Source organism: Mus musculus, chromosome 9 (assembly GCF_000001635.26).
Source record: "Mus musculus strain C57BL/6J chromosome 9, GRCm38.p6 C57BL/6J".
In the NCBI taxonomy this organism is placed as follows: Eukaryota; Metazoa; Chordata; class Mammalia; order Rodentia; family Muridae; genus Mus; species Mus musculus.
Window position 1 is genome coordinate 9170114 of NC_000075.6, and position 26755 is coordinate 9196868.

At 41.3% G+C, this 26755-nt stretch overlaps 1 protein-coding gene across 9 annotated transcripts in view; it reads right to left on the bottom strand.

Annotated features, from left to right (window-relative positions):
- Arhgap42 (Rho GTPase activating protein 42) overlaps nt 1-26755 on the bottom strand; it is a 246521-nt gene that overhangs the window by 177607 nt on the left and 42159 nt on the right. For 8 of the 9 annotated variants that reach the window (NM_027823.2, NM_001372564.1, NM_001372563.1 and 5 more), the window contains exon 2: nt 9914-10009. The exons of the other annotated variant lie outside the window; for it this stretch is intronic. In NM_027823.2, the coding sequence (NP_082099.1) occupies nt 9914-10009 (96 nt within the window). The remainder of the gene's footprint in view (nt 1-9913; nt 10010-26755) is intronic. 9 annotated transcript variants of the gene reach the window in all.

The window sequence follows — 26755 nt, forward strand, 5'->3', positions numbered from 1 at the left end:
CCTGCCTCTGCCTCCCGAGTGCTGGGATTAAAGGTGTGTGCCACCATGCCTGGCTCCAAAAAGAGGTCTCTTAAGTGAATGTTTCAGAAACTCTAATAACTGTCTCCTGCACAGACTTTCTCTTTCTGAAAAGTGCCTATCTTGGGAACTGGAATGACAGCTCAGAGGTCAGCTCAGAGGTCAAGGGTGCTCCCTGCTCTTCCAGAGGTTTAGAGTTTGGTTCCTAGCACCTAACACAGGTGGTTCACACTGTCTCTAATTCTAGCTTCAAGAAACTCAACACCCTCTTCTGGTCTCTGAGGACACTTGCAGGCACTTTATAGACACACACATGCACATAAATTAAAAACAAAGTAGTACATATCTCTGTTAGTAAAAAAAAGATCTGAAAGACTATGAAGTCCTATGCAAACCATATGAAGTCCATTTCCAAGATACCAAGATAGTCATAACACACAGCCTGTGAGGTTCTCGCGGTGGCTCTTCACAGTAACATGAGTGTATACAGCAGATATTGACAGTTTGAGCCAGGCTATCCCAGACAATTGTCTTCTGGACCTGCACCCAGAAAACAGCCAAGTAAAACACTGAGCAAAGCTAGTCTGCAGCAGCGCTCTTACATTTTCCATCAGGCTGCCATACTACCCTCTGAAAATACTATCATGGCCACCTGAGCTCTCTGATGTGACTTCTGAATCTTTAGGTTAACAATTCCCAGCTCCACCTGCCCAGGCCCTTGCACACACCATTTTCAATTGCCCTCCTCCCTCCCACCTCAGGTCTTCCACACAGTTTGAAAGTTCTTTGCAAGCTCTTGGTCTGAAATGTTTGTTCCTCAGCTGGTGGTACAATCTGGGGAGGCCATGGAAGCTTCAGGAGGTGGTGACAGTTTAGAGAATAGTTCACTAGGGGGAGGTCGTCAAGGGTTGTAGCCTGGTCCTTGGTTTGCAACCCTCTCTCTTCTCAGAGATCCACCATGAAGTAGTGAGCCTGTGCCACACATTCCTACTCCCATGAACTCTCCCCACTATGTCTTCCCTGTCAGACAAACTGAGACCCACCCAATCTGTCAGCCACAATAAATCCTGGTCCTATAAGCTGTTTCTATCTGGTATGTTAGTCATCAGTACGTAAAAGCAGTTACTATGACTACCATCTCTTCCCTTCTAAAGATGAGAGATGCTTTCCCTCATCTGCTAATGTTTCCCTTCAGCTGCTTTAGGCAGTGCTGTCTCTGAGACAGCTTCCTTCCAGATCCCTCCCACCCAGCCAGGACTGATCTATCTTGGATGTAGTCTCAGCACAATGGAAGTTGCTCCTGTAGCATTTGACACACTCAAGTGAACTCTGATTTCATGGTAACTTTTACTGTTGTTTTCCTCAGAGATCGTATAGCTATAAATGACCCAAGCCAGTGAGGGAACCTTAGTCCTGGCTGCTGTTAAGTTCTTATGAATAATGAGTTTTACAGACAGGAAATGCAAGCACAGACAAGCTCAGTGGAAAGAAAGCTACAAAGCAGGTTTCTGATTCTAATAGTCCTGCTCTGGCATCTTGCACAGAGAGAAGGCAGGGAAACAACTATCCTATTATTGTCCCCAGTAAGCCATAGCTGCCACCATGCTCCCGTGCTTCAAGCAGGCGAGTTTGGGCGAGTCAACCAACCATCTTTTTGACTCCTCTGCTCTTGGCTAAGAAAGCAGCAGGAATATTGGGTAAACAATGGATTTAGAAGAGATGAGTTTGTATTCACCAAGGTTTATAGACACTGCACATTGCAGCATTCTGCATTTTGACTGACCCTGCAGTTATTTCTTTTTTTGCTGAGATTATTTTTGTGACATTGTGTTATCAACCATAGGTGACAGCCTGTCTAAATAGGCCTTCTTAAAGCATGACTTTAACATCTGCTGTTAGGGAAGGAATATTAAAACCTTTGAGTCAGCGCCCTACATTTGGGCAAAAGCTTGGGTCACCCTCCACGGCCCTGTCCCCAGGGGATGTACACAGCTTAAAATACAACAGGTAACCCATAACAAAAGAGCAGAAAACCAACTTCAATTTTTTTTAAAATTTTTTTATGTTTACAAACATTAAGAAACACACATTTCTAAGGCGTATGTAAGAATCATATGCATGTGCATAGATGTGTAGGTGCCTGCTTATGTGTAAAGTACTTCCTCAAGTTTAGAATACCACGCCTTAAAAATCATATTAGACATGTCTAAATGTAAGAAATGGTCTCACTGGATGTCCCAAGTTAGTCTTGAACTTACAATCCTCTTATGTCAGCTGCCTAAGTAGCTAGTCTTACTAACTGTGCCACCATGCATAATTAGTTTGCTTTTAGTGTGACTATAAAGTTCTGTTTAGCTAGCTTTGAGACATTTATTTCTTTGAAGGTTTAGGAGGCACTGCAGAGAGGCCAGTCATTCAACAAATAGTAAGCATTGATTACAAACAGCACTTCAGAGCACTAAGAAGGTGCAGAAACTGGGGTCTAACTTATTTCCTTGAAACAGCTAGAGGAGACAGTTGGAGCTTCAGTAGAATAAAATTAAACCACTTTTAGTAGAATAAATCCATGAAAGAAAGATGGCTTCAGGGAACTCATTCATATCGATAAGATAAAACAAATAATCAAACAAAATAACAACAACAAAACCACCTTTTATTCAGGCTTGTGACATTGGAAGTTTTCCAAATCATATTCTCTTATTGAACCCTGAAATTAAGAAAAATAACTAATTTTTAAACTTCAAGCAAACTCCAGTTTCTTAAAATACACATGAGCCAAGGCTTATGAACTAAGGCCTTGAGAGAGTTGGAATGTCAAGACCCTCCTTGGCTACACAGAGAGCTGCAGACCAGTGTGCTCTACATGAGAACCTGTCTAACAGAAAATAAACCTATTAAGGTAAGATAAAATACAAAAATATAAATCTGACAACATGATCTTACTTAAGAAGCACTCTCTCACTAACTTAAGAGTTCCCTGCTAGGCCATGCTCTGCTTTTTCCAGCACTATTTGTGGGTGGTTTCTGTGAAGGTACAAAAATAGGGGTGGCTTAAAAAAAAGGAGAGATGGAAAACAATAATTCAATTGTCTGACTGAGAGCTATTAAAGAGTAAAATATGCTTCCTTCAGAGTTCAAAAGAAAATGTTATTTGTATAAACAATCAAGACTTTTGGAACTGTTCCACTTTCGGGATACTTCCTGATTCACATAACCACACTTAAGTGGACTGTAATGATGGTTTGCAAAACCTGACAGACTGTCTTCCAAATCAGCAAATGAGGAGGGATTCTTTCTCCTTAAATTTAATAAAATATCAGAGGTCCCTTTAGAAAACTTGTACTTCATAGTATCATTGTCCTTGGTTTATGACATTGTTTAAAAAGAGATCTCAAATCAAGTAGCAAGCAGAGGCCCAAGCAGTCAAAAGCTGCCCAAGAAAAGTTTCATGGCTACAAAGAGCTCCACTTGATGAACCTTGCTGTAATTTAACAATCCTAAGAACAATTGTAAGGGGGTTGATGTATTTGTGAGTATTTGAAGTTGGTAAACAAATTCTAAAGAAAACAGTTAAGGGTTTTCAATAATTTAACCGCTAGTTTGTTTGGAAGAAAAGTGGGTTCTTAAGTAGAAGACATTCTGGATTTATAATAGATCCATTATTTGTATTATTTTTCTTCATGTGTACATGCATGTAGTGTCTCTGTGTGTGTACTAGTGCATGTGTGTGCATGCTCATGCACATGTGTATGTCTGCACATGCAAGCTCCAAGGTTAATGTTAGGACTGTTTCTATACCACTCTTACACTATTTTCTCTGAGGCAGGGTTTTCCCATTGACCCCAGTGCTTGGCAAGTTTCTTTAGCCGACTTTCTCTGAGATGCACCTTCTGCATCTTCTGAGGCTGGAATTTCATTTCTGTGAGATTTGGGTGCTGGAACACTAGTCCTGTTTGTGTGGCAAGCATTTCAGCTGAGGAGCCATCTCCTCAGCATATGTCTGTTAGCCCTCATCAATGGCAGCTCTCTATCTCTAAGTGTTTCTACCCTACATAACAATTCCCTCACAATATAGAGCAAATAGCTGGTCAAACTGAAACTTTTTCCAACTGCCTCACTGAGAAACGCCTTCACTTCACACCCTCAGGCCAATCTCCCGGGATCACTCGGACGCCTGACTTTAATTCACTATTGAGTTCTTTTGCTGCTGTACCACATGGGCAGGCCCTCTATCCCAAGGAGATATCAAACAATACATATTTATACTTGGATAAAGCATTGTTGATTCAAACACACCCACTAAGCTGGGTGTGGTGGTACACGCCTGTAATCTCAACACTTGGGAGGTGTAGGCAGGCAGATCCAGACCTCAAGGTTATTAGCCACATAGCAAGTTCAAGACCAGCATAGAGTATATGAGGCCCTTCTCAAACAAAAATAGCACCAGAGACATAACTCAGGAGCTGAAGCTATTAGGGAAATGGCTTAGCAGGTAAAGCACTTTGCCTTATAAGTCAGAGGATCCAAGTTCAATCTCTGGGACCAAGAAAAGGTGGAATAAGAGAACCAATTCCATAATGTTGTACTCTGATAGAAAATGTAGCTGTTTATCTTAAATTTAACATTTGCAGCCTTGTTTTTCACCATAGTCTACTGAAGACAGAAAAAAAAGAACCAAAACTATATAGGACCATCCAAAACAATGCCAGGTATATAACAAAGCTTGATCCAGGTTCAACTCGTCCAGGAAAGCATATGCATATCATGTGCACTGTATTGTTATGGCTAACTTGTTTTTGAAGGCACCAAGCAGGTTCTTCATTCTGGACAAGTAGACACTAATGACCCTCATTACTCTGAGTACACGTTTGCACTCAAAACATAGTTAAATACAGGAACAGAAATACACTAATCAGATCAAAAATAGCTAGATGGTTATCACAAAAACACATTCTACTCTGAGTCACCCAACTGCTTGGTTCCTTTCTCCATTAAGGATTTGGCATGAACCTTAGTTGGCAGTGGCTGTTAGTTACCTGTCTCCAACACAAGTGTTCTTTTGAGGTGTGTCTAACTGAATGACATCTTCACCTAAAACATTTACTAGCAAACCGACTCTTCCTGATAAATGTCTAACTCTTGAATGCAAGTGTTTTATATATATGGACTCAGGATTATTTCAAGGGCTAGAGAGATGGCTCAGTAGTAGAACATTTGCAGCTTAAGAGTGAGGATCTGAGCTTAAATGAGCAAAAGCCCATGTAAAAGCTCTGCCCAGTAATAAGTGTGAACTTATAATCCCAGAACACTGCAGTTAGATGAAAGGCAGAGACAAGAGAATCCTTAGAAGCTGCAGGCCATCTAGCCTGCAATATTCAGGTGCAAACAATGAAAAATCATATTTCAAACAAGCTGAAGGCCAGGACCAACATTGAGAATGTCTTCTGACCCCTATATATACATGATGGCCTTGTTCACACATGCACATGCAAGCTCACATACTCACACACACACACTCAAACATGCAAACACATACATGCATCACATGCACAAGAATATTAAAATTTATTTTAAATTATAAGCGCTAAATAGAATAACAAATCAGAGTAACTTGTATGATCTGCCTTCAGTATGAATGGAGTAAACACTAAAGTAATATATGAAAATGCACAGAATTCATTATCCTATGCACTCAAGTGCTTAATTAACTTTGTAAGACTACCCATCACATAGGTAGGTTCACAGTAATATCTTTGAACTTTCAAATATTCAAACCAAATCACTGTAAACAGAGTTTTCAATAGAATAAGACTGTTTTCTGTATACAAACCCTTTTATTTCTACTAGTCTTAAAGGTGTGTATATAACTCCTGTTGGAACATGGTTAGTCCCAGAATGTGTGGGTACCAGGAATACCATTGCAAAGGCTACTGTGTTTTTGCAGTGATTGGAAAATATTACTGCATATTAATAGATCATAGCAAAATAACTGTGCACTTTTTTCCTAACCTACCCTATAAATACATCACATAAGAGAAAAGTTGACAACACCCACCCCACTAATTTCTAAGCTCCAGTTTCCTAGCTCAGCCTTCTTACCTCAGGACTACTAAGTGGTCCACAAAGCGTGTGATTTGAACAGCAATAAGAAAGCTAATGGATGGACTCAGCAAGCTGCTTCCACGCATCCAGCGCTACATGCAGCAGGGAAGCCAGTGAGTGCAAGCAAAAGCCACAGCTCACCTACCCTTGGTGCAGAGGAACAATGGCTTCTAACAGTTGTGGGTGAGAAGGTGTATGTATAATAAAAGGCTCTATTTGGAACTTCAGCACAGGAGTGTCCCCAAGAAGTCCCCACTGGGTCCTACATGAGTAATTCTAGTTTGCTTTGTTCCAAACTGTGTCACACTGTCAATCAATAGCAAAAAAAAAAAAAAAAAATGTCCAAAGGATATGAATGTAGGCAGAAGGTGGGGGGGGGGGGGTGCAGACTGTATACTGAGCAGACTTCCCCGGAGGCTGCCATAGAAAGGCACCTCCTTTTCCATAATCAAGGTCTGAACGGTCTGAACATGTCTCCTTCCACCATGAGAATCCTGCCATCCTGTCTCAGGCTCCCACTCCTCACAAACAGAAAGAAAGCCTGACTCCATCGCATCTACACATCACCTTACACACTGCTCACTGAGGAGAGATTGCTCTGCTGTCACTGTTAATCCATCCGATTTTACATTTATGCCATGGACCAGTCTCAAGATGATTGTGGCTGAAGCTGTTTTAGCCATTCATCGGTTGCTGACCTAATCAATCATAGCTTGCTCCTCTCTCTCTTTCTCTGTCTCTCTCCCTTCTTTCCTTCCCCCTCTCTGTTTTTTGTTTTGAGACTGGGCCTGTCCTATGTCAACCAGACTGACTTCAAATTCAGAGAGGTTTACCAGCTTCTTCCTCTCTTCCTTCCAAGTGCTAAAGGCATTCACCAGCACTCTCAGCTCTGTCTCTATTCTACTCCTCTTTTGTTGAACTGGAGAAAAAAGAGACTAAATAAAGAAACTTGCCATGGAGCTTCAGTGAGTTTGGGATAGGATATGAAGTGTCGTACCTTCCCCTGCAGAACTGGAGCTACTGAGCGCATGCCAGGGCACCCCCTTTCTACCGCAGTAGCCTCACACCTCAGACTGGGGTATGCGTCTCTCTTAGCCCCTTGCCCAGGGAAACAGATCGGCATAATCTCATAATTCTCATCTATCCGAGATTAATCGAAGTGTTCTATTACCACAGAATTTATTTTAAAATCTTTAGAATGCATTTGGAGGCAAATTTATGAGATATACAGGTTGTGTGATTGACATAAATTAATTTACTATACTTTTATGTTAGTTGTTATCAGTGGTTATAGAAATAATTTCTGCCTATAAGGAATCATTTCACGCAGGACTGGGAACATAGCTCAGTGGTCAGACTCAGTGAGAGTCTCTGTGTTCCATCTGCAGTAGCACAAAGACACAGCGGTGATGTAAAATTAGCAAGCAGCATTTACTCCTTCATTACCCTCACCTCATCTCTCATCTATATACTATCCCCAGAGCCTTTAAACAGAATATAATTACATATTGGCAGCTGACATTAAGCCTTTGCGTACTGGGCAACGCACACCTTTCCAATCTAATCTAGAAACAAGCAGAACACAGCATTGTATGTTTAGTTATACTGGAAAGAGTCAAACAGATGAGAGATCGAGTTCCCCACTAGCCTGGGAAGTTATCTAGTGCCTGCTTGGAAGGCTGTGAAGTGTATGCCTAAGACCCTGCCTCTGCAGCTCCCACATTCCTCAAGTGTGACTTCAAGAGAAGCCTGAGCAAAGGCTTGTTGGAAAGCTACAGGCTATAATGGACAGCTGTTGCATGCATTCTTAGCAGTGATAGTGAGAGAAAATCTGGAGCAACCAGTATGTACTCAAGACACCATTTTATTAATTTTCATACGCTCATAGGTATGACCTGATAGAATAAAGTCACTAAATTAAATGGTGCCTGTACAGACTCAGAAGTATTTGCATAATCTTTTGCAAAGGAAAAACTACTAATTATGTGTGCTTCATTCTATTAGAAACACATAGAAAATTGAAAGCTTCTTAAATCATATCTCCAAAAGACTATCTCTGATGAGGTTAGCCTAAGTCAAATGCCAAGACATAAAGGAGCCTTGCTTTTGCATTCACAGAACTTAGTTTTATAACACAGTTAAAACTAATACAATTACTTGAGTATTGTTTTCCTAAATAGTGATGCTTGTGTGTTATTATTCTCCTGTAATATAGCCTAGGCTTTACCTGGCTGTGTTGGCTGTATGTATTTACAACACAAATGTGAAAAAGCCAGAAGCAAGTGGGACAGCATATGCCGAGCATATCGACAACCTAGTGGTCTGATCTCCATCAATGTAACAAGAAAGGCGACCAGACAGTTCCAGAGGATGAGGGGGCCTGACCATTTCTGCTCATCCTTCCCACCCATCCTAAGGATGAAGGAAGGGACTTGCTGTTCATCCTAAGGATGAAGGAAGGGACTTGCTGCTCATCCTAAGGATGAAGGAAGGGACTTGCTGTTCCATGTTCATATAGCAAGCAGGTCTCTCCTCACTGCGATGGACTCCCTAACAGTCATAAGTGAGCCACGTTCCAAGCCAGACTGAACCAAGAAGAACCATCTACAAACCCAGGTACCAGCAATAACCATGTGTCCCTCACACTCCTATAGCTTACAAGTAAGCACTGGCTTGCCTAGCATCCATAAAGCCTTGGGTTCCATCCCAATACCATGTAAACCAGAAATTTAAAGTCACTTTGCCCACCTAGTAAGTTGAAGGAAATCTGGTATATGCGGGGCCTGGTCTCAAAAATTTTCCAAAAATGAAACATACTTTCTGCCTGAGAGTTGTTGAAGCATAATCTGTTAGAACGCTAGTTCAATATATCATGACTAAATGTGCTTTGTTTCCTTTCTTTTTTTTTTAAATTAGGTATTTTCCTCATTTACATTTCCCAATGCTATCCCAAAAGTCCCCCATACCCACCCACCCCCACTCCTCTACCCACCCACTCCCCCTTTTTGGCCCTGGCGTTCCCCTGTACTGGGGCATATAAAGTTTGCAAGTCCAATGGGCCTCTCTTTCCAGTGATGGCCGACTAGGCCATCTTTTGATACATATGCAGCTAGAGTCAAGAGCTCCGGGGTACTGGTTAGTTCATAATGTTGTTCCACCTATAGGGTTGCAGATCCCTTTAGCTCCTTGGGTACTTTCTCTAGCTCCTCCATTGGGAGCCCTGTGATCCATCCAATAGCTGACTGTGATCATCCACTTCTGTGTTTGCTAGGCCCTGGCATAATCTCACAAGAGACAGCTACATCTGGGTCCTTTCAGCAAAATCTTGCTAGTGTATGCAATGGTGTCAGCGTTTGGAAGCTGATTATGGGATGGATCCCTGGATATGGCAATCACAAGATGGTCCATCCTTTTATCACAGCTCCAAATTTTGTCTCTGTAACTCCTTCCATGGGTGAAATGCTAGTGTTAGCCAAGAATTCAGTGTTGATGTAAGGAAAATGAAAGGTAGCCCTTAAATCCTATACCACATGTACTGCCTGTGTTTGAAGACAGAGGCAGTGTTATCACTATTTTCTCAAAGTGCTTACCTGAGTTGGAATGATTAAGTAAGGGGAGGAGGGGTCAATTTAGAAATGATTTGTAATGTATTTCCACAGAAACTCAAAATCACACCTTCAGTTTTATTAAATTTAGAGGCTATTCTAAATATTTATTATTTAGAAATGTGCAGAGTCTGTGTGATTTCAATGAGAACACTACCTGCAGTCAGCACATGGACTCCAGTACTCACCAATACTAATTTCATCATCAGTTTCTGCATCTCCAATACACTCAAACTGGAAGTCTTGCAGAGACTGGGAAAACTTCTGTACAGCCATGGACAGATCTGCAGTGAAGAGAGACCCATCATGAGGTGAGGTGCTTCAGAAAATCAAAGGAAAACATGGTTTTAAAAAATACGAGCTTGGTGAATTGAAGAAAATATAACAAGACTACTAAATAGCTACATGCTTTAGAGTCTGAAACTGCCCTTTGACCCTTCAAGACAAGAGTGAGTCCAGTAAATTGCCTGGAAGCCTCTATCAGGGAATGGCCACTCACACATCATAAATGAGACATTTATTTGAAAACAGAAGGAATTCGTGAAAGGTGACTAGCAGAGCTCAGAAGAAGCTGAATGATGGATAGGAAAAGCTCCATGCACCCTGTGAGAAAGGTAGGAATGGGTTTTACCCAGTGGATTACTGGCTTAGGTGCCACAGGCAAAATGTGACCTGAGAGGCTGTTTATAAAGAACTTTGTGATTTGTTGGAAAACTGTATAAACACATTCTCATGCAGGCTTCAATCCAGGCAAGGATTAGAGTGGAAAGTCAGAAAAGGAACTCATCTTTATTTCTGGGGTGAAGAGTAAAGTACCTTCCATGCCAGACCCCCAAAAAGTAAGCTTGCGAATCAGCCACCTTGGATGCATTTCTAGTCCGAGGTGGGCTGCCTGAATTGAAAGCCATGCCCCTCCACCAGCTTGCTATGTTACTTGGGCTGCTTGCTGAACTGTTCTGGGCTTTGTTTCCTGCTATTATATGGAAAATTGGAATAACAATGACTCATTTCCAGAATAGAATGAAGGATTTATAAGATCAGTGACAGGTCCTTAAACTCCACTCAAATGTATCAAATGAAACTAAAAATGACCTCACAGTACACATCAGGGAAACCATGGCATTCTCATCTCCCAGAACCATGCTGACCTTTGTCTGCTGACTCTTCTGAAGTTGTTTACAGTAAGAAAATGTACAGCTTTTTCAAATTAAATGACATATGTATTCTACTTAATAGTATTCTTACATGAGTTATAAATCAATATTAAACCCAAATTTGACCAAATCTATAGGGACTAAGATGTCCGAGATGAAACTTAATCAGAGTTCAGCCTCATGGCCTTCCTTGGTGGGTCCCTACAGCCTGCTCTTAGCAAGGATCCTGCTAAGTGAGAGAGAGTCCCCAGCCTCAACATCCAGCTTCTTTAGCACACCCCACACCACGCCCGCTAATCTTTGATGTAGAATTCCTTGCCTGTCCTCAAGCACAAAGGCCCCCACCATGCACATCACTCCTTGTCAGGTTTCCTTAACTAACAATTCCTCCTAAATCTGCTCAGAGCAGACAGTAAACTCTCCACTATTTCTGTTAGACCTAAGCTCAGTCCCGTGTCTACTGTGATAGTCCTGACTTCTGCTGTCCTCAGTCTTCCTTACAGGACTTAAACACTTATGAAAGCATAAATACACAAGGAACCATTGGCAAAAACACTGGAGCATCCTTCAACACAAGGGATTGGCCTCCTTGCTGCATTCCCCAAAGGCAGTTCTGTGGAACACAGTCCCCAAGTTTCAAAAATTGGAAAATTCTATTGACATCTTGTTTTAAATGTATTAGGAAGAAGTTTTGTTTGGTTGTTTTTTTTTTATTTACAAAATAAACTATGTCTTTAAAAGAGGATATTTCTCACAGATTGACATCTCTTCTTATTAAAGAGAAAAACTCTAGGGCCAGCTCCTAAATCCCACTTCTGGATACTTTGAATTCAAGAAGAAAGATGAAGAGAGCTTCCTGGTGAACTCTAAGTCAGCAAGAAAAACAAGGGCTTTATGGGATAGACTTCCCAGTTGCGTGCAGTATGCTCCTCTTTCCACAGGCTCATTTTTCTGATCTGCACAACAAGGTATTTATACTTCAGGACTGTTGGGAGGAGTAGAGGAGGTTTGTACCTGGTGCTTCTTAGAAAAGAAAGTAAGTAGCACCCATTATTATCTTGATTCCTGCTTACACAGGTAGTAAGGCTGATGGGCTTTTCAAAAAAGGGGGCCATGAAAAAACAGGCATTTACCAGGGTGACCAGGTCTAATTAAACAGAATAACAGTAATAGCCATATCAAATAGTGTGAAGACAGAGAAGGCACTATGATTCTGATTCCTAGGATGTGTTAAGCCAAGCTGTCTGTGAGGACTCTTGCTAAGACCAGAGGGAAACGTACAATTTAACCTCTCTTTACTGTCCCACACAGACTATAAAGAAGGCTCATGCTTTGCTGGCAGCACAAGAGACCAGGGATTCTCCAATGAATGTCCTTCCTTCTCCCTCCCTCCCACCATCAAGAGACCTTCTGAGCCTCTTGTAATACCAGATGAGCTGCTTGGACACGTGTGTCCTATGGAACTCTGGGTATAAGCTTCCATTTCTCCCTAAATATCTTCTTAGATCTATGGATTCCTGAACTACAAAGCAAAAGCTCGGCTGTTCCTTCACAGTCATTGCTGTGAATGCCCACAATGATTTCTATCCTCAAACAAGAAAGTGCCTGCTTATTGTGACACTAAACGCAGGCAAGCACTTGGACACTGGCCCCGCAAGAAGGTTGATTGGTTTCCACCCCTATGGTTTACAGTAACTAGTGGTACAGTGTGGGTAAGTTCTGTAACTGTGTTAGACAGCAATTCATAAGTAGATTTGGGGTCTTCGTGAATATGCCCATCCCATAATCAGCAGCTGTTAAAGCAGGAGAAGAAACTGTAGGATGCTGACTGCTCCTCAAAAGAAAGGGTCTTAGACATTCTTCTTATAGTAAGTGGAGACACAACATACAAAAGGGCCCAAGGATCCTAAGGTCACTTTGTTATGAAATATAATGTGGAGAGGGAGCCTTCCTATGCCAAGGTATCCCCCTGAGAAATTATGCCATGCAACACATCTGGTATGAGGGGGTTTATTGTGCGGTGTAGGGGGCATGAGGACCTGGAGACAGGGAAGACGCAGACAAGTGGACATGTAGACAGGCAGACAAATGGGAGCAGAGTCATGAGGGCAGAGAAGGAGTGGGGGACAGAGAAGGACAGAAAGAGAGAGAAAGAGAGACTGGTCGGGAACACTGGGGTGGCCAGCAGTGCTTTTATATGCCACCCCCACTTCACCTGGTGGTGGCAGGTGATGGGCGCAGGTTATTACATAAGCCATTGCTAGGTCCCTGTAAAGAGCCTAGTGGAATTGCCTAGATGCTAACACACTTTACCTAACTGGAGGCTTTTGGTTAAAGAACAAAATTACTACCGAGCTCTCTTACAAAAGCTAATTCTGTGAATACCCTGGTTAGAAATGTGCTGCCCAGAAAAGCTATGCCAATAACTTCAAGAGATAATATAAAAGCTCCATATGGACCAGCACAGTGGTTTCTCTGGCCACTGGCCTCTCTAAGGCTGTGTTTTCTTCCTCATTGGCTCTCTTGAAGACTATTCCCCAGAATAAGAGTACCTTATTTTTCTGCAATAAACTAACCTTGTCTACTATGTAATGCTTCATGTGTGTGCTCTGAATTCATTTGACAGACATCCCATGATCCAAGGAATAAAGGAATCTAGAGAAAATTTCAGTGGCATCTGTACCTCAATGTACTACTCATCTGCTAGGCTATGGTTTGCAATTGGCCTCTGTAAGGGATAGACAGGGTAGACAATGAACCAAAAAGTCTCCTGGCAACTGGAGAGCACTGAGAATACACTGAGTGTTTCTAAGGCAAGCATCTCAAAAAAGGAGAAAGGACATGTTCAGAGTGGCATAGCAAACCACAGTCCCTAAAACATGCTCAAGAAATCAGACTTAGACATTTCAAGTGTCCCCTTTTGATGCAACAGGTATTACTGTGTGTCTCTGTGTAACAGATGAGTGTCTATTTTAAAACTAGGTTAAGTTGGTCCTGACCCCCAACCCCAATCCCAAGCCCTCCACAGTGCTTTTGGAAGCATATCAGTTAGGATTACACGCAGGAATCCAGACCTCCAGCAGGTAACAGGACAATTCTAGGACTAAAGAGGAAAGATGAGAGTTGGATGTACTCAGCTACTAGTGGGTTTTGAATCCTTCCTCCCCTTCTATTTAGTCTTACTTTGCAGCTGCCAAAGTTGAAATGCCAAACAATAATGTTATCAAGGCAAAGAACTTATGTTTGCTGTTAGCAATGCAACACAAAAATGTTGAATGCTCCCTAAATCGATAATCTTGGTTTTATCTCCTACTTGGTGTACAATTCTGAACTATAAAGCCCAATGTCCTTCATTCGTTTGAAAATAACACAAGCCGAAGGTGTAGCTTAAGGAGAAAGGACAGACTTCTCATGTTCAAAGCCTCAAATTCAATCAGAACACTAAAAAAACAACATATAAAATAAAATCAGAGCCACACTCAACTCCATAGTTGTCTAGATGAAGTCCCCAAATGAAAGTACAGCTTCAACTTCCTTTAAATAAAGATGACTTGTTTAAATAAATAAAGATCCTTTAAATAAAGATGATTTATTTAAATAAATAAAGCTCATCATAAAATGAGCTTGGTTTTAAACCAAATTAAGGGCTATAGCTCTGGTTGTAGAAATGTTTGTATAGCATCCACGCACCTTTGCTTTCTGTCCTCCACAACCCATAAAACAGATGTGGTGGTGCACACCTATAAGCCCAGCTCTTAGGATGTGGATTTGGGAGGATAACATTGGCTACACAGAAAGTTTATGACAAGCTTGGGCTATATGAGATTATATTTTTTCTAAAAAATTATATTTTAAATGTATTGTTAAATTTTAAATTGTCCCAAACAACAGCAAATCAATTTTTCCACCTAAATTCAAAAGGAAAGATTAATAGCATAAACCATGGGCTGGAGAGATGGCTCAGCAGTCAAGAGCACTGCTCTTACAGAGGATTCCAAGAACCCATATGGTAGCTTACAACCCTCTAAAATCCCAGTCCCGGGGGGCTGTTCTTCTGGCCTCCACTTACATCAGTCATTCATATGGTGCACATCCACACATCCAGATAGCACATATTCATAGAACTAAAGAAGTAAACACTTAATTAAAAAACTTATGGACCATGCCACGCAGAGGATCAAGCCCAGATACTGGGATCTAAAGACAACCAAGAAAACCTGTTCCAGCTGGAGCCAGGGCAGAGACCACATTCATTTCCCAGGGAGCAATGTCACCCACAGTCAACAGGCTTTGAGTGCCACATTCCTATCTGCCTGCCTGAGAGTTGTTTGTGGAGTGGCTTCCCAAGTATTCTCATTCACCTTGGAAGTCATGGCATTGCACTTTATTCAGCAATAATAACATGTACCATCCAGGAAGAGATAACACTAGTGATACTCTGTAACCTCATTTCATAAGAGGAATGCAAAGTCCCAAGTAAGTATTTAATTATATTCCTATAAATATAACTATATTTTACATAGACTTAAAGCTTGAGATCTACCTATATTTTAGAAGAATCAATGGATTTACTATGAAGTTAGCCAAGTAAGATATGCTTCTATGGGAACATATATAACCTGTCAGTCCACTGTTATGAACCACATTTCCAAAATTCAGTATTTCTAGGATTAGGTTTAAATAGATCTCCAAGGGGACATATCCCCAGACATACATCATCGACTTCACTCTACTGTGAAGAGGGCAGACAGACACTATGTGGCAATGAGAACCCAAACATAGAAACAAAAAGCAAGGCCTGGTGGGACACCCAGGTAACCCTAGAACATGGGAGGCAAGAATTCCAGGAAGATGATGGATTCCTCATCAGCCTCAGCTACGTAGCAAGTTTCAGTTGAGATAAAACTGAGAGAAAGGAAGAAAGAAAGAAAGAAAGAAAGAAAGAAAGAAAGAAAGAAAGAAAGAAAGAAAGAAAGAAGGAAGGAAGGAAGGAAGGAAGGAAGGAAGGAAGGAAGGAAAGAAAGAAAGAAAGAAAGAAAGAAAGAAAGAAAGAAAGAAAGAAAGAAAGAAAGAAAGAAAGAAGGAAAGAAAGAAGGAAGGAAAGAAAGAAGGAAAGAAAGAGAAAAAAGAGAATTAAAACAGAACAGAGCAAATGTACCAATGCTTCTTTACAAAGAGCACAGTCCAATAGAGGTATAAGGGATACAATTAGCTGCAGCAGAGGTAATAAACAAATTCTCCTAAAAGGTTAACACTAAAAGGTTGACAAGACCGACCGTGGTAACCATACAGATCATACTGTGCACCTGGTACTCTTCAAAGCACTTAACACAACCAACCCTGACGTCTCTGCAGCAGCCATTGAGAACTAGATAGCAACATTTTCATTTTGCAGATGAAAATCCTGAATTACAGACAGGGTGTGCACAGGCCACCAAGATGGCCCAGAGGTTAATGGAGCTCACAGTAGGAGAAGGCAGTATCTGAAAGTTCTCCTCTAATTTCCCCTCATGTACTATCTGTGCTGGGCACGCAACTCATCTTCAGTAAGTAAATAAATGATAGATAGATAGATAGATAGATAGATAGATATCAGACAGACAGACAGACAGACACATGAAAGAAAAGAAAGTCAGCGTCTATTCACAACTTCACACAGACTAACATCATAAGAAGTTAACCAGAATTTTAATCCAGCAAGCCATACCAGCACTCCCAGCCTCTGCCACAGTCTGCAGTCTTTGGATAGTGGTGGAAATTTAGAAGGCACAGTGCATCCTGCTGGGGGAGAACTATCACAGGCATCAATAAAAACAGAAACTTGAGAGATACAGCCAGGTACCAGCAAAGCTAATAATTTCCTGAGTCCAGAAACTTCTAAAGCGCAGCTTCGACAGACCCAACAATACTATCAAAACTCACAGGCAGCAGAAAAATTTCACCATCTTAAATAAACCATGTTCTGTCTTGTAGTTATGTTATCTTACCTACTTAGAACATGTACTTAGGGACTGGAAAGATGACTCAGTGGTTAAGGGCACCGATTGCTATTCCAGAGGACAGGGGTTCAATTCCCAGCACCCACATGGCAGCTCACAGATACTCGCTACCTGCAGTTCTAGGGGATCTGACACTCTCACACCAAATGCACATAAAATGAAAACTATATATTTTTTAAAAGAACATATATTTAGTTCACACTCTAGAATAAAAATGATCCTTTCAAGATTCCTCCATCTCTTCAAAAAGCCTCCCCTGTCTTCTTCCATCTTCACACTTTACCTCTCCCTTATCAAAGTATTGTACATGGAGGCTTTTGTATGTGCTGCACACAGAGGCTCTCTAGTCTCTCTTCTATATCAGATGTGTGTAAACCTAACTTAGCCAGCATAGTTTAAACAGTACAATAAGGTGAAGAAAGGCTGTCACCCATGAATCTACCCAGTACCTGTCACATCTTGTCATTAGTACATGTTAGATGGTTGCAAGCACAGATTTGTAGGAGCTGGGTAAATAATTAAACTCTCAGAGACTACCTCCTTCTATGCTATTACAAGCCCACATGTCCCACAGTTGCACTTTGAATGAGACATGTCCTGCAATGTCTCATGTATCTGAATCCTGCCCTGATTGATAGTGCTACCTATGGAGAATATGGACACTTTAGGGAGTAGTCTTGTTGGAGGAAATATAGAGTAGGCTAGGAGAGGAGATAGGTATATATTCTTTGCTCCTTGAAAAACAAAAACAAAAAACCTTAGTTCATTAGTGATAACACATACATACAGGGAGGGGGAGGGGAAAAAAGAAATAGAGAAGAAGAGAGGGGCAAAGTCGCAGGAAGAGAAGAATGTGCATAAAGATTCCATTGTAGGCAAGTTGCTGAAATGCTCATGGTAATGGAACAGAAGCTTTAATGTAATGCAAGCCACACAGCACATTACAGAACAGACCAAGTCAGGAGTCTGGCAAATAAGCCTCAGTTTTTAATCATCTCAGAGATGTTTTAGGGCTCTCTCTGGAATCATATGTGTCAGCTTGTTCTATGCAGGAAAGTCCTAAGGAATCATGCTGGGCATGGAGCATCCAAGGAAAACACAATGGAACTCAGGGTTTCTACGGCTTTCACTTGAACAAAGTCTCTACACATGATTGTTTCGCAAGTTTCTATTTTATGTACATGTCAGAAAATAATGGATGTTGGATAATTTAAAGAAATATTCCTCAGAAGACTCCAGGACAAAGCTCCGGGATTGTTAGTCACTCATACATGTAAAGTAAAACAGAGTCAAGGAACATCTCTCCCCAAGAGGCCACTACATTGCAATGGGCAAGCTGGTGGGAAACAGCACCATAGATAGAACTGGCAGAGGCCACACAGCCCTGACATGGCTCACAATGCCCTGGAGGCACAGAGAAGAACAGGTTACCCAAGGCCACCTAACTCGTCTGATGTGTGCCAGGGTGGAACAACCAGACTCTGCGGCATTCAAAGAGGAAGAAAACCAACAGTGCAGTGTGAATGGCCTCATTCTTTTTGAAGAACATTCTGGACCTTCATCTCTGCACCCATTTGACATAGGATACACTCACTCCTCTCAAAAGCAACACACATCAACAAAACACCTCCTTCTAGCATGCAAAGAAGTCATGCCTGAGCAAGAAGTTAGCTTCATCAAATCCCAGGTTTCTTGTAGGGGAAGAAAAAAAAAAAAAGACACTAACTCCATGCAAGACTGCTGTGGATATTATGTGAAATTTCCTAAGCATTCAGAACAAGTACTGACTCGCACAATCATTAACTATTAAATCCCTATTTATTATGATAGCAGATGCAGAAGATGAAATATTTTCATTGTAAGCATAACACATTTAATATGGTATTCAATTCCTATCTTCAGGAGAGCTTCAGTAAAAATAAATAGTGGGACTGGCTGCTTGTGAAGACCAAACAGTCTGTAATCCCATGAATGCTATGTGTTTGGGAAGCTATTCCAGAAGATTCCAGTCTAAAAATAACAACAACAAGAGTCCAATACTTGCCCAGATTTTATCTATGATGTCTATAGAGCCATAAATTCCATAAAAATTAAAAACGAAAAGCCACAAAGATTTCACTATTGCTACAACCCAAGTTAAAAACAGATAGCTCAAACGACAAAATAAACCACACATCTTCTTGCCCTAGGGAAAATGCTTGTGAAAGAGTGAATGCCAGTGGGAGTCTGCAGCTGCCCCAGGTTCTTTGTTTGATTTCATAACCATGCCTCTTCTCTCTGCTTGAGACGGGATCTTATGGAACCCATGCTGGACTCAAACGTAATGATAGTCAAGGAGAACCTTGAATTCATGAGTGCTGGGCAGTCCCATACCAGGTATGAATGCTCATTGTGGACCCAGGACTTCCTGCGTGCTTGACAGGCCTTCTGACTATAGCTATCTCCCTAGCCCTCCACAGTTGCAGCCACTTTTCTTTGGAGCACATACCATTTCTGTCTACCCAAGATCAAGGCTTTGAGCAAGACTTTGTGTTGCCTTTACTCAGGCATTCACCAGCCTATTGCCAACTCTTAACAATTTATTTCCTTTTTCCATCTAAGCGTTCCTAGAATCATATGCTAAAGATATTTGCTGTTGAAACATGGTTTGGCTACTTTCATTTCCCTGCAAAGCCACACACTAAGCTGTTGTCTTCTGGATTACCATCTTTCTCCTATAGTTATGTTGTTTTTATTTCAGACAGTGGCTTTGTGTCATTCCCCCCAACTCTACTTTCATTGAAATTATATTTCCCCTCATGATATGGAACCCCATGTGCAATGCTGTTTCAAAGCACTGAAGCGGGCAAGAACCTAAGACTAGATAGGTCATGAACCTACAAGAGAACCAAATACCATGCTGTGCTAACGAAACACAGCAATACAATGACTCCTAATGGAATTCTGCTACAGATATTTGCCTTGCTCAGCCACTATCAGAGACGCTTCGTCCTGCAAGCAGATGGAACAAATACAGAGACCCAAAGCTAGTCAATGTGCAGAGAATAAGAGACCTTAGAACACTCAGTCTCAAATGTGGTATCTCCATCAAATCCTTCCCTTTGGAGCTCAGGAAACGGCAGAAGAAGAGTTGGAAAGAGGATAAATGCCAGAGTGAATGGATGCAGGAGAGAATATAACCAGGTTTTCTAGATACAGGAGGGCTAGTGAACATATAACTACACCACTCTGATGGCTAATGCTGAGTGACCCAGCAGTGTGCTTCAAGGGGAAGTTTAACAATTACTTGTATTGTTATGGTCCTCACCATTGAGCATCTGCTGAAACACCTCAGGTGAGTTTTCACTTTGTAATTACATGTATTGACATCCACAGGCCCTCAGCCTCCCCAGGCAATAACCACAAAAGGATGAAGAACATTCCTTCCCAGGACTTGGACAATCAGCTAAGCAGAGCAGATCTTAGGGTTCAGTGTAGTTATTTACAGAAAGTAAACTGATCCCTCTCTAGACCTCGAAAAGATCACTTAGAGATAAAAAGGCAGTGAGTACGCCCAAACTTACCTCTGGCTATGAAAAGTGCTGTGAGAAACAAAGAAAAGAAAACCAGAGTCCCAGGAAACTCAGGCTGAGTGAGATAGATACTGAATCCAGTGGGTGGAGTCTGAGCAGACAGAATGGCTACAGGTTCTTTCTTAAAATCAAAAAATTATTAAAAGGCATTAAACCATCTGATCAACATCCATTATTATAGAAAAAGATATATGGTTTTCTGTTTTCTTTCAGCATCTTCCAGTTACAAATAGGTCTTATAAAAAAGTTCTGAAAGTCCTGTATGATTGTGCACACCTTTAATCCTAGTACTCAATAGGACATGGTGAGCAGATCTGTGAGTTAGAGGCCAGCCTGATCTACAAAGTTGAGTTTCAGGTCAGCCAGAGCTAATAGAGACTCCTTATGTCAGCAAAAGAAAACAGCATAGGTTTAGTATACATGGGGACTCAGGGTATCTGTCCTTGGCTGGAGTGAACTCTGCTCTGAGATCATAATGCCAGGTCACATGGCAAACAATGTCCACAGCTCTGACCCTGCTACTCTTGGCTTCTGACCTCCTGTCCAGTGGATAACTTCATGTTCATGTCTCGCATCCTATGAAGAACATGTTAAGTGATGCTGTGGGTGGAGAGTAGGCCTTAGTATGTTATAGTCAAGTGTTTCACTACCAAGATAAAGCCCCAGTCTCCAAATTTAACAACTTAAATCCAGAGTCTCCATTTAGAATTGCTTATAACTGCATGATAAAAGGGGGCACATATATATCAAAAGATGGCCTAGTCGGCCATCACTGGAAAGAGAGGCCCATTGGACTTGCAAACTTTATATGCCCCAGTACAGGGGAACACCAGGGCCAAAAAGGGGGAGTGGGTGGGCAGGGGAGTGGGGGTGGGTGGATATGGGGGACTTTTGGTATAGCATTGGAAATGTAAATGAGCTAAATACCTAATAAAAAATGGAAAAAAAAAGGGGGGGCACAAATTAACTTTAGACAGGTCAGCAGGAGAAATGATTAGAAAAAAAAAACGTTCTTTCTTACTAAGGTAATGAGTTTTATTTGACTGTCGTGGTTTAAATATAAGCTCAGGTTTTACCAATCTCTTTCTATATTTTTTTTAAGTTTTTATTGTATATGCATATGTTTAGGGAAGGGGAGCATAAGTGCCAGAAAGTTCACTCCCCATGGCATATATGTGGAGATCAAGGACAATTTACCAGAGAAAGGCAGTTAACATCATTTATTATATGGGTCTCAGGTATAGAACTCAGGTCTTCAAGCTTGGCAGCAAGTACTTTAACCTACTGAGACATCTCACTAGTCTTTACTAATAACTTTAATGGGCTGTAAAATGTCTCAAAGGTGTAGCTCAGTGGTGGATCTGTTGTCTAGTTTTTACAAAACCCTGTTTCTTCTGGGTATGATACACACCTTTAATCCCAGCACTCTGGGCAAAAGCATGCTGATCTCTGGGTGGTCCAAGCCAACCTGGTCCACATAACAAGTCCCAGTCTCTGCAAGGCTACATAGTGGGGCCCTGTCTCAAAAACAAACAAAAACATATCCCTGGGTTTTATCCCGCAACACTAAGAATGATAGAGAGGGGACAAAAGAACAGAGGAGAAAGTGCAAGGCAGGGAGAGAGCTGGGTGGGTAAAAGACAAAACAAAACCATTCAACCTATTGAGAGGATGAGGCCAACAGCAAGTTAAAGGCACGGACTGCCATGCCTGACAACTGCCAAATCTCGGGAACCCATGGTAGAAACAAAGATGAGTCTCCTGAAAGTTGTTCCCTGACCTCCACAGTGCAGGGCAATGGTATGTGTACGCCATCACCACCACAAGATCAAGTCAATGAAGAGAGAGAGAGAGGGAGAGAGAGAGAGAGAGAGAGAGGCAGAGAGAGAGAGAGAGAGAGAGAGAGAGCGGCAGAGAGAGAGAGAGAGAGCGGCAGAGAGAGAGAGAGAGAGAGAGAGAGAGGGAGAGAGAGAGAGAGAACGCAAAATCTCCAAAAACATATATATAGGGAAGTACTCAATTAAAGACCTTACATTCAATAAGTGTTTCAATGAAATAAATAAACACTCACTGGGATATTTTTTTAAAGTTTGACGACTCAGTAACTCCTTCATTCCTGGATGAGTTTTATTCCATACCCAATAAACTAGTGCAAAATTTTAAGCGAGGTCTCTGATGATGTGACAATTCAACCTTAAGGGGACAAGTTGCCTTCAGGATAAATAACTAGAATACACTTATTTTTTAGTGTAGTTTCTGGAAAGAGGATGTTATTTTTTCTGTTCATGCTTTCTTAGCTCTGGTGTAGTCCTTTCCAGGCGGTCTTACAAAATCATTCCCATGGGACCATGAAGAAAAACACAAGCCCCATTTCTAGCTCCACCGCTTTCAGCATTAGAACAGTCACGGCCACAGGTCCATTCTTCTTATCAGGAGACAAAATTACTTAATAATGTGTTGCTCACATTATCCTACAATGTATCTGAATTTGCTCTGTCCTTAGTTCTTGACTGTAGGATATGCACATTCTATTTTAGGGCCACACAGAAAGAACCTTACTGGATGTTTTAGGTCTCAGTACTTTCCCTGTGCCAAGCACACATCTGGCTACTTAACAGTAAGCAAATGTAAGTTAGTTGATTTGCTGCATTTGTCCAGCTTTCATCCCAACTGAAAGAAAGCAGTAAGCTTGTGTACTAGGTCCTAATGGTAAATGCTACTCAGAAAAATAAATGGGGGAGGAGCACAGAGGAGTGTGCAAATGGGTTAAGCATGGCAGGTAGGTGAAGAGCTACTAAGAAGATCTGAAATAAAATGATTAGGAATAAAGAACCAGCTTTGTCATGACATTCAAGAGTCAAATGTTTTATTTGAATAGAATTCTCCTTGTTTTCCACCTCCAGCCAATAGGCTACTACTGTCACTGTCTTCCATGCCTTTAATGAGTCTAGAAGTGGTTACATTAAGAAGTGGCTTTCACAAGTTGAAAAGCTGTCTTCTCAGCTCCACTGGATAGGGATGTGTTCTATCTGCATTGTCTTTAACCCTGCAGAACTCTCAGGTACTCCAAATTTGTTTTGTAGACCCAGAAAGGCAGAATTGTTTAAGAAAGTTGATTGGGGGGGGGGGGCGGGGGGGGGCTGTAGGTGTGGGGTGTGTATGTATGTCTATGCACACATGTGCACAGGTGTTTCGTTGGGTACCTGCACCAGCCTGCTTGCTTACAAGGTCCAGAAGAGTGTGTCAATACAGTCCAGTACCACTCCACATCTTTCCAGTTTATTCAGTCCCTTACTGAACCTGGAACTAGGCTGGCAGTCAGCATGCCTGTGTGAACCTCCTGTCTCTGCCCCTACAGCAGGTAGATTCATGCCTAGCTTATGTGGTTGTTGGGATCAGAACTCAGATCCTCATTAGCAAGTGCTCTCAACCATTGAGCCATCTCTCCAGACCTCAATACAAACCTATTTGACTAAAACAAGTACTGTGTGAGAACAGGCTCATCAAATGAATGACCTACTTTATTGTTAATTATTTTTATTTATTATTATTTACTAATTATTATTGAGTTATCTATAATCTTTGTAGGAAGGAACTTTCCAGGACATCTCTCAAGCCTTTACAGCTCACACTGCTCGTGCACCCAGCTGGGCTGCCTACAACCCACGCTTAATTCCAGCTCAAAGGGACTCCACACATGCACATGTATGCACATATGCCTACCATCCCAAATTCCCAAATCTCAGGAGGCTGAGGCAAGAGAACCCACTATACATTGGAGTACAGACTAGCCTGAGCTATACAGCAAAGCAACCTAGCCTCAAAAAACAAACCAACGAAAACCAATTCCAGCATTCAAAGTTTCTCATAGTTGAGGAGGTAGAGATTTGAAGTTTTGGACTTCTGAAGAAAGCCAAATTTCAAAGGTAGGGAGCTCAAAACACTCCATCTCTTTGTTAAGCTTGGAATGTCACAGTGACCTCAGGCAGGCTGCCTACATGCAGTCTAATTAACCCTGACATTCCAGAAGACATCATTGCCCCAAAGTCTCTATTTTTCCCAGCAACAAAATAATTAGGAACAACTCATTTTCCTGGGTGTGGGAAGCTCCAGAGCCAGACAAAGTTGCTCAAGTGGACACAGTTGGGATTCCTGGGGTGTCTGCTGAGTAATCCTCTCTCTTTAAATCTCAGCTCAGCTGCTAATGACAATCACTGGAGTACAGGAGAGTTAGTAGCTCCAGGAAAGAGCTCTGCGTTTGGGGATTGGGTATCATGGAGCTTTGCCATCATGCTGCTTTGTAATACATTTCAATATTAAATGGACAGAACTTGCCTTCTCAGCCACGTACAGAATAGTCATCCCTCATAAATAGATAATACACTAGCAGTTAACTACCTAAGGGGCTAGAAGGATGGCTCAGCAGTTAAAAGCACTTATTGCTCTTACAGAGGACCCAGGCTCAATCCCCAGGCACCCATATGGTGCCTCACAACCATCCATAACTCCAGTCCCAGAGAACCACACCTTCCCAGATCTCCATGGGCACCAGGCACACATATGCTCATATATACATTCAGGGAAACACTCATACACAGACAAACCTTAAAGAATCTTTTAAAGTATTACTTAATAAAGGTGTGCATAATCTATAGACATTTTTAATACTGGTCTTAATCTTTATTGCATTTTACTAGTATATGTGTGTTTATGTGTGTTTGCAAGTGCTTTCATACAGGTGCCACAACATATGTATGGAGGTCAAAGGACAACTTTTGGAAATTGGTTCCTTCCTTCTACCATGTGAGTCCCAGTAATCAAACTTACCTCTTCAGGCTTAGCAGCAAGTGCCTCTACCTGCTAAGCCACTCCCTAGCCATAAGATTAAATGAAATCACAAGGGGTTAAGTGATGTTGGGGTATTCTGGCACATTCCAGCGAACTCTATCTCATAAAACTAAAACATACAAAGAAACCAAATAGTAAATGGTGTGATGAGATTTTTCACTACTATGTTAAAAAACAATACCATAAAACTGTAGACATACAGAACATCCAGGTGTTATTTAAGGCACTCTAGCAATAGGTTTGACTTGCACATGGGATCAGTATTCACTCCTGATTATGTTACCTAGGAAACTAGCTAAGCCTTGCTCCTTTATTTCCTATGTAAAATGGAGGAAAAAAAAAAACACGTGGATTATTTCTCTGTAGCATTTCAGTGAGATAGGTGGTATAATAATGACTTGAAAAAACTCTCTTCATGTGCCTTTAAGGTAATACAGATCCATGTAGTTCATCAGTTTGTTAAAGGTGGGATATGGACTTTAAAATACAATGAAGTGATAAAGAACAATTCTTTCTGTCTTTCTCAAATCACTGCATAATGAAAGGCAGGATTGAGCTGACTCAAGGGTTATGTACTAAAACCGATTTTAAAATGTAGGCTGGTGGGGTTTTTTAAACCCCCCAAATAGTTCCAAAATTGCTTTAGTGTTTCAAAATGGAATAGAATAGCAGAAAATGAAGTCTGTAAACATATGGGAGAATGAGTTTATTGAAAACAAATCACAGAACACACAGTATAAGTAGAGAATAATGATCTTTGTGCCCTGATTTCCAAAGCAGCCCAGGCCCTACCACTCCACAGTGTCCCTTCTTGTTTTCTGTGGAAGAGCCAGGCATGGTGCCAACATACTCCACATCTTAACCAAGGCAGTGGCTTATGGCTTCTCCTTTCAAATGTCATTCATTATAAAATATTTCCAAACTTTAAAAGAACATTCATTGTATTAGTATGTAAAAAAAAAATCCCTCTGCCATAACCATACTGCCCATATATAGCCATGATACTGCTAAAGACCCAACACTTCTGATTGGTTCAAGAAGAATACAATGAGAGCTGAAAGTCAAAATATACTCCATCAGCATTTTAAGCTTGCCACCTACCATCTCACTCCATTTAAGCTGTATGTGTAAAACAATGTATCTCAGCGAGTTTGCAATTGTTTTCTGCTTAAGTGTACTTTATTATTAGATATGAGAGTGATGTTCCTTGAGTTGGTTTGTGTTTGTTTTAATTAGCTTGCTTTTTGTGATTAATTCTAATCATTAACCTGTCATAATCTTGAACCACCTGGGAAGAATGTCTCAGTGAATGATTGTCTAAATAAGATTTGCCTCTGGGAAAGTCTGTGGGGGATCACCTTGATTACTTTGAGTTGGGAAGATCTGCCTACTATGGGTGGCATCATTCCCTAGGCAGGAGATTCTGGACTGCATGATAGTGGAGAAAGTGAGTTGAA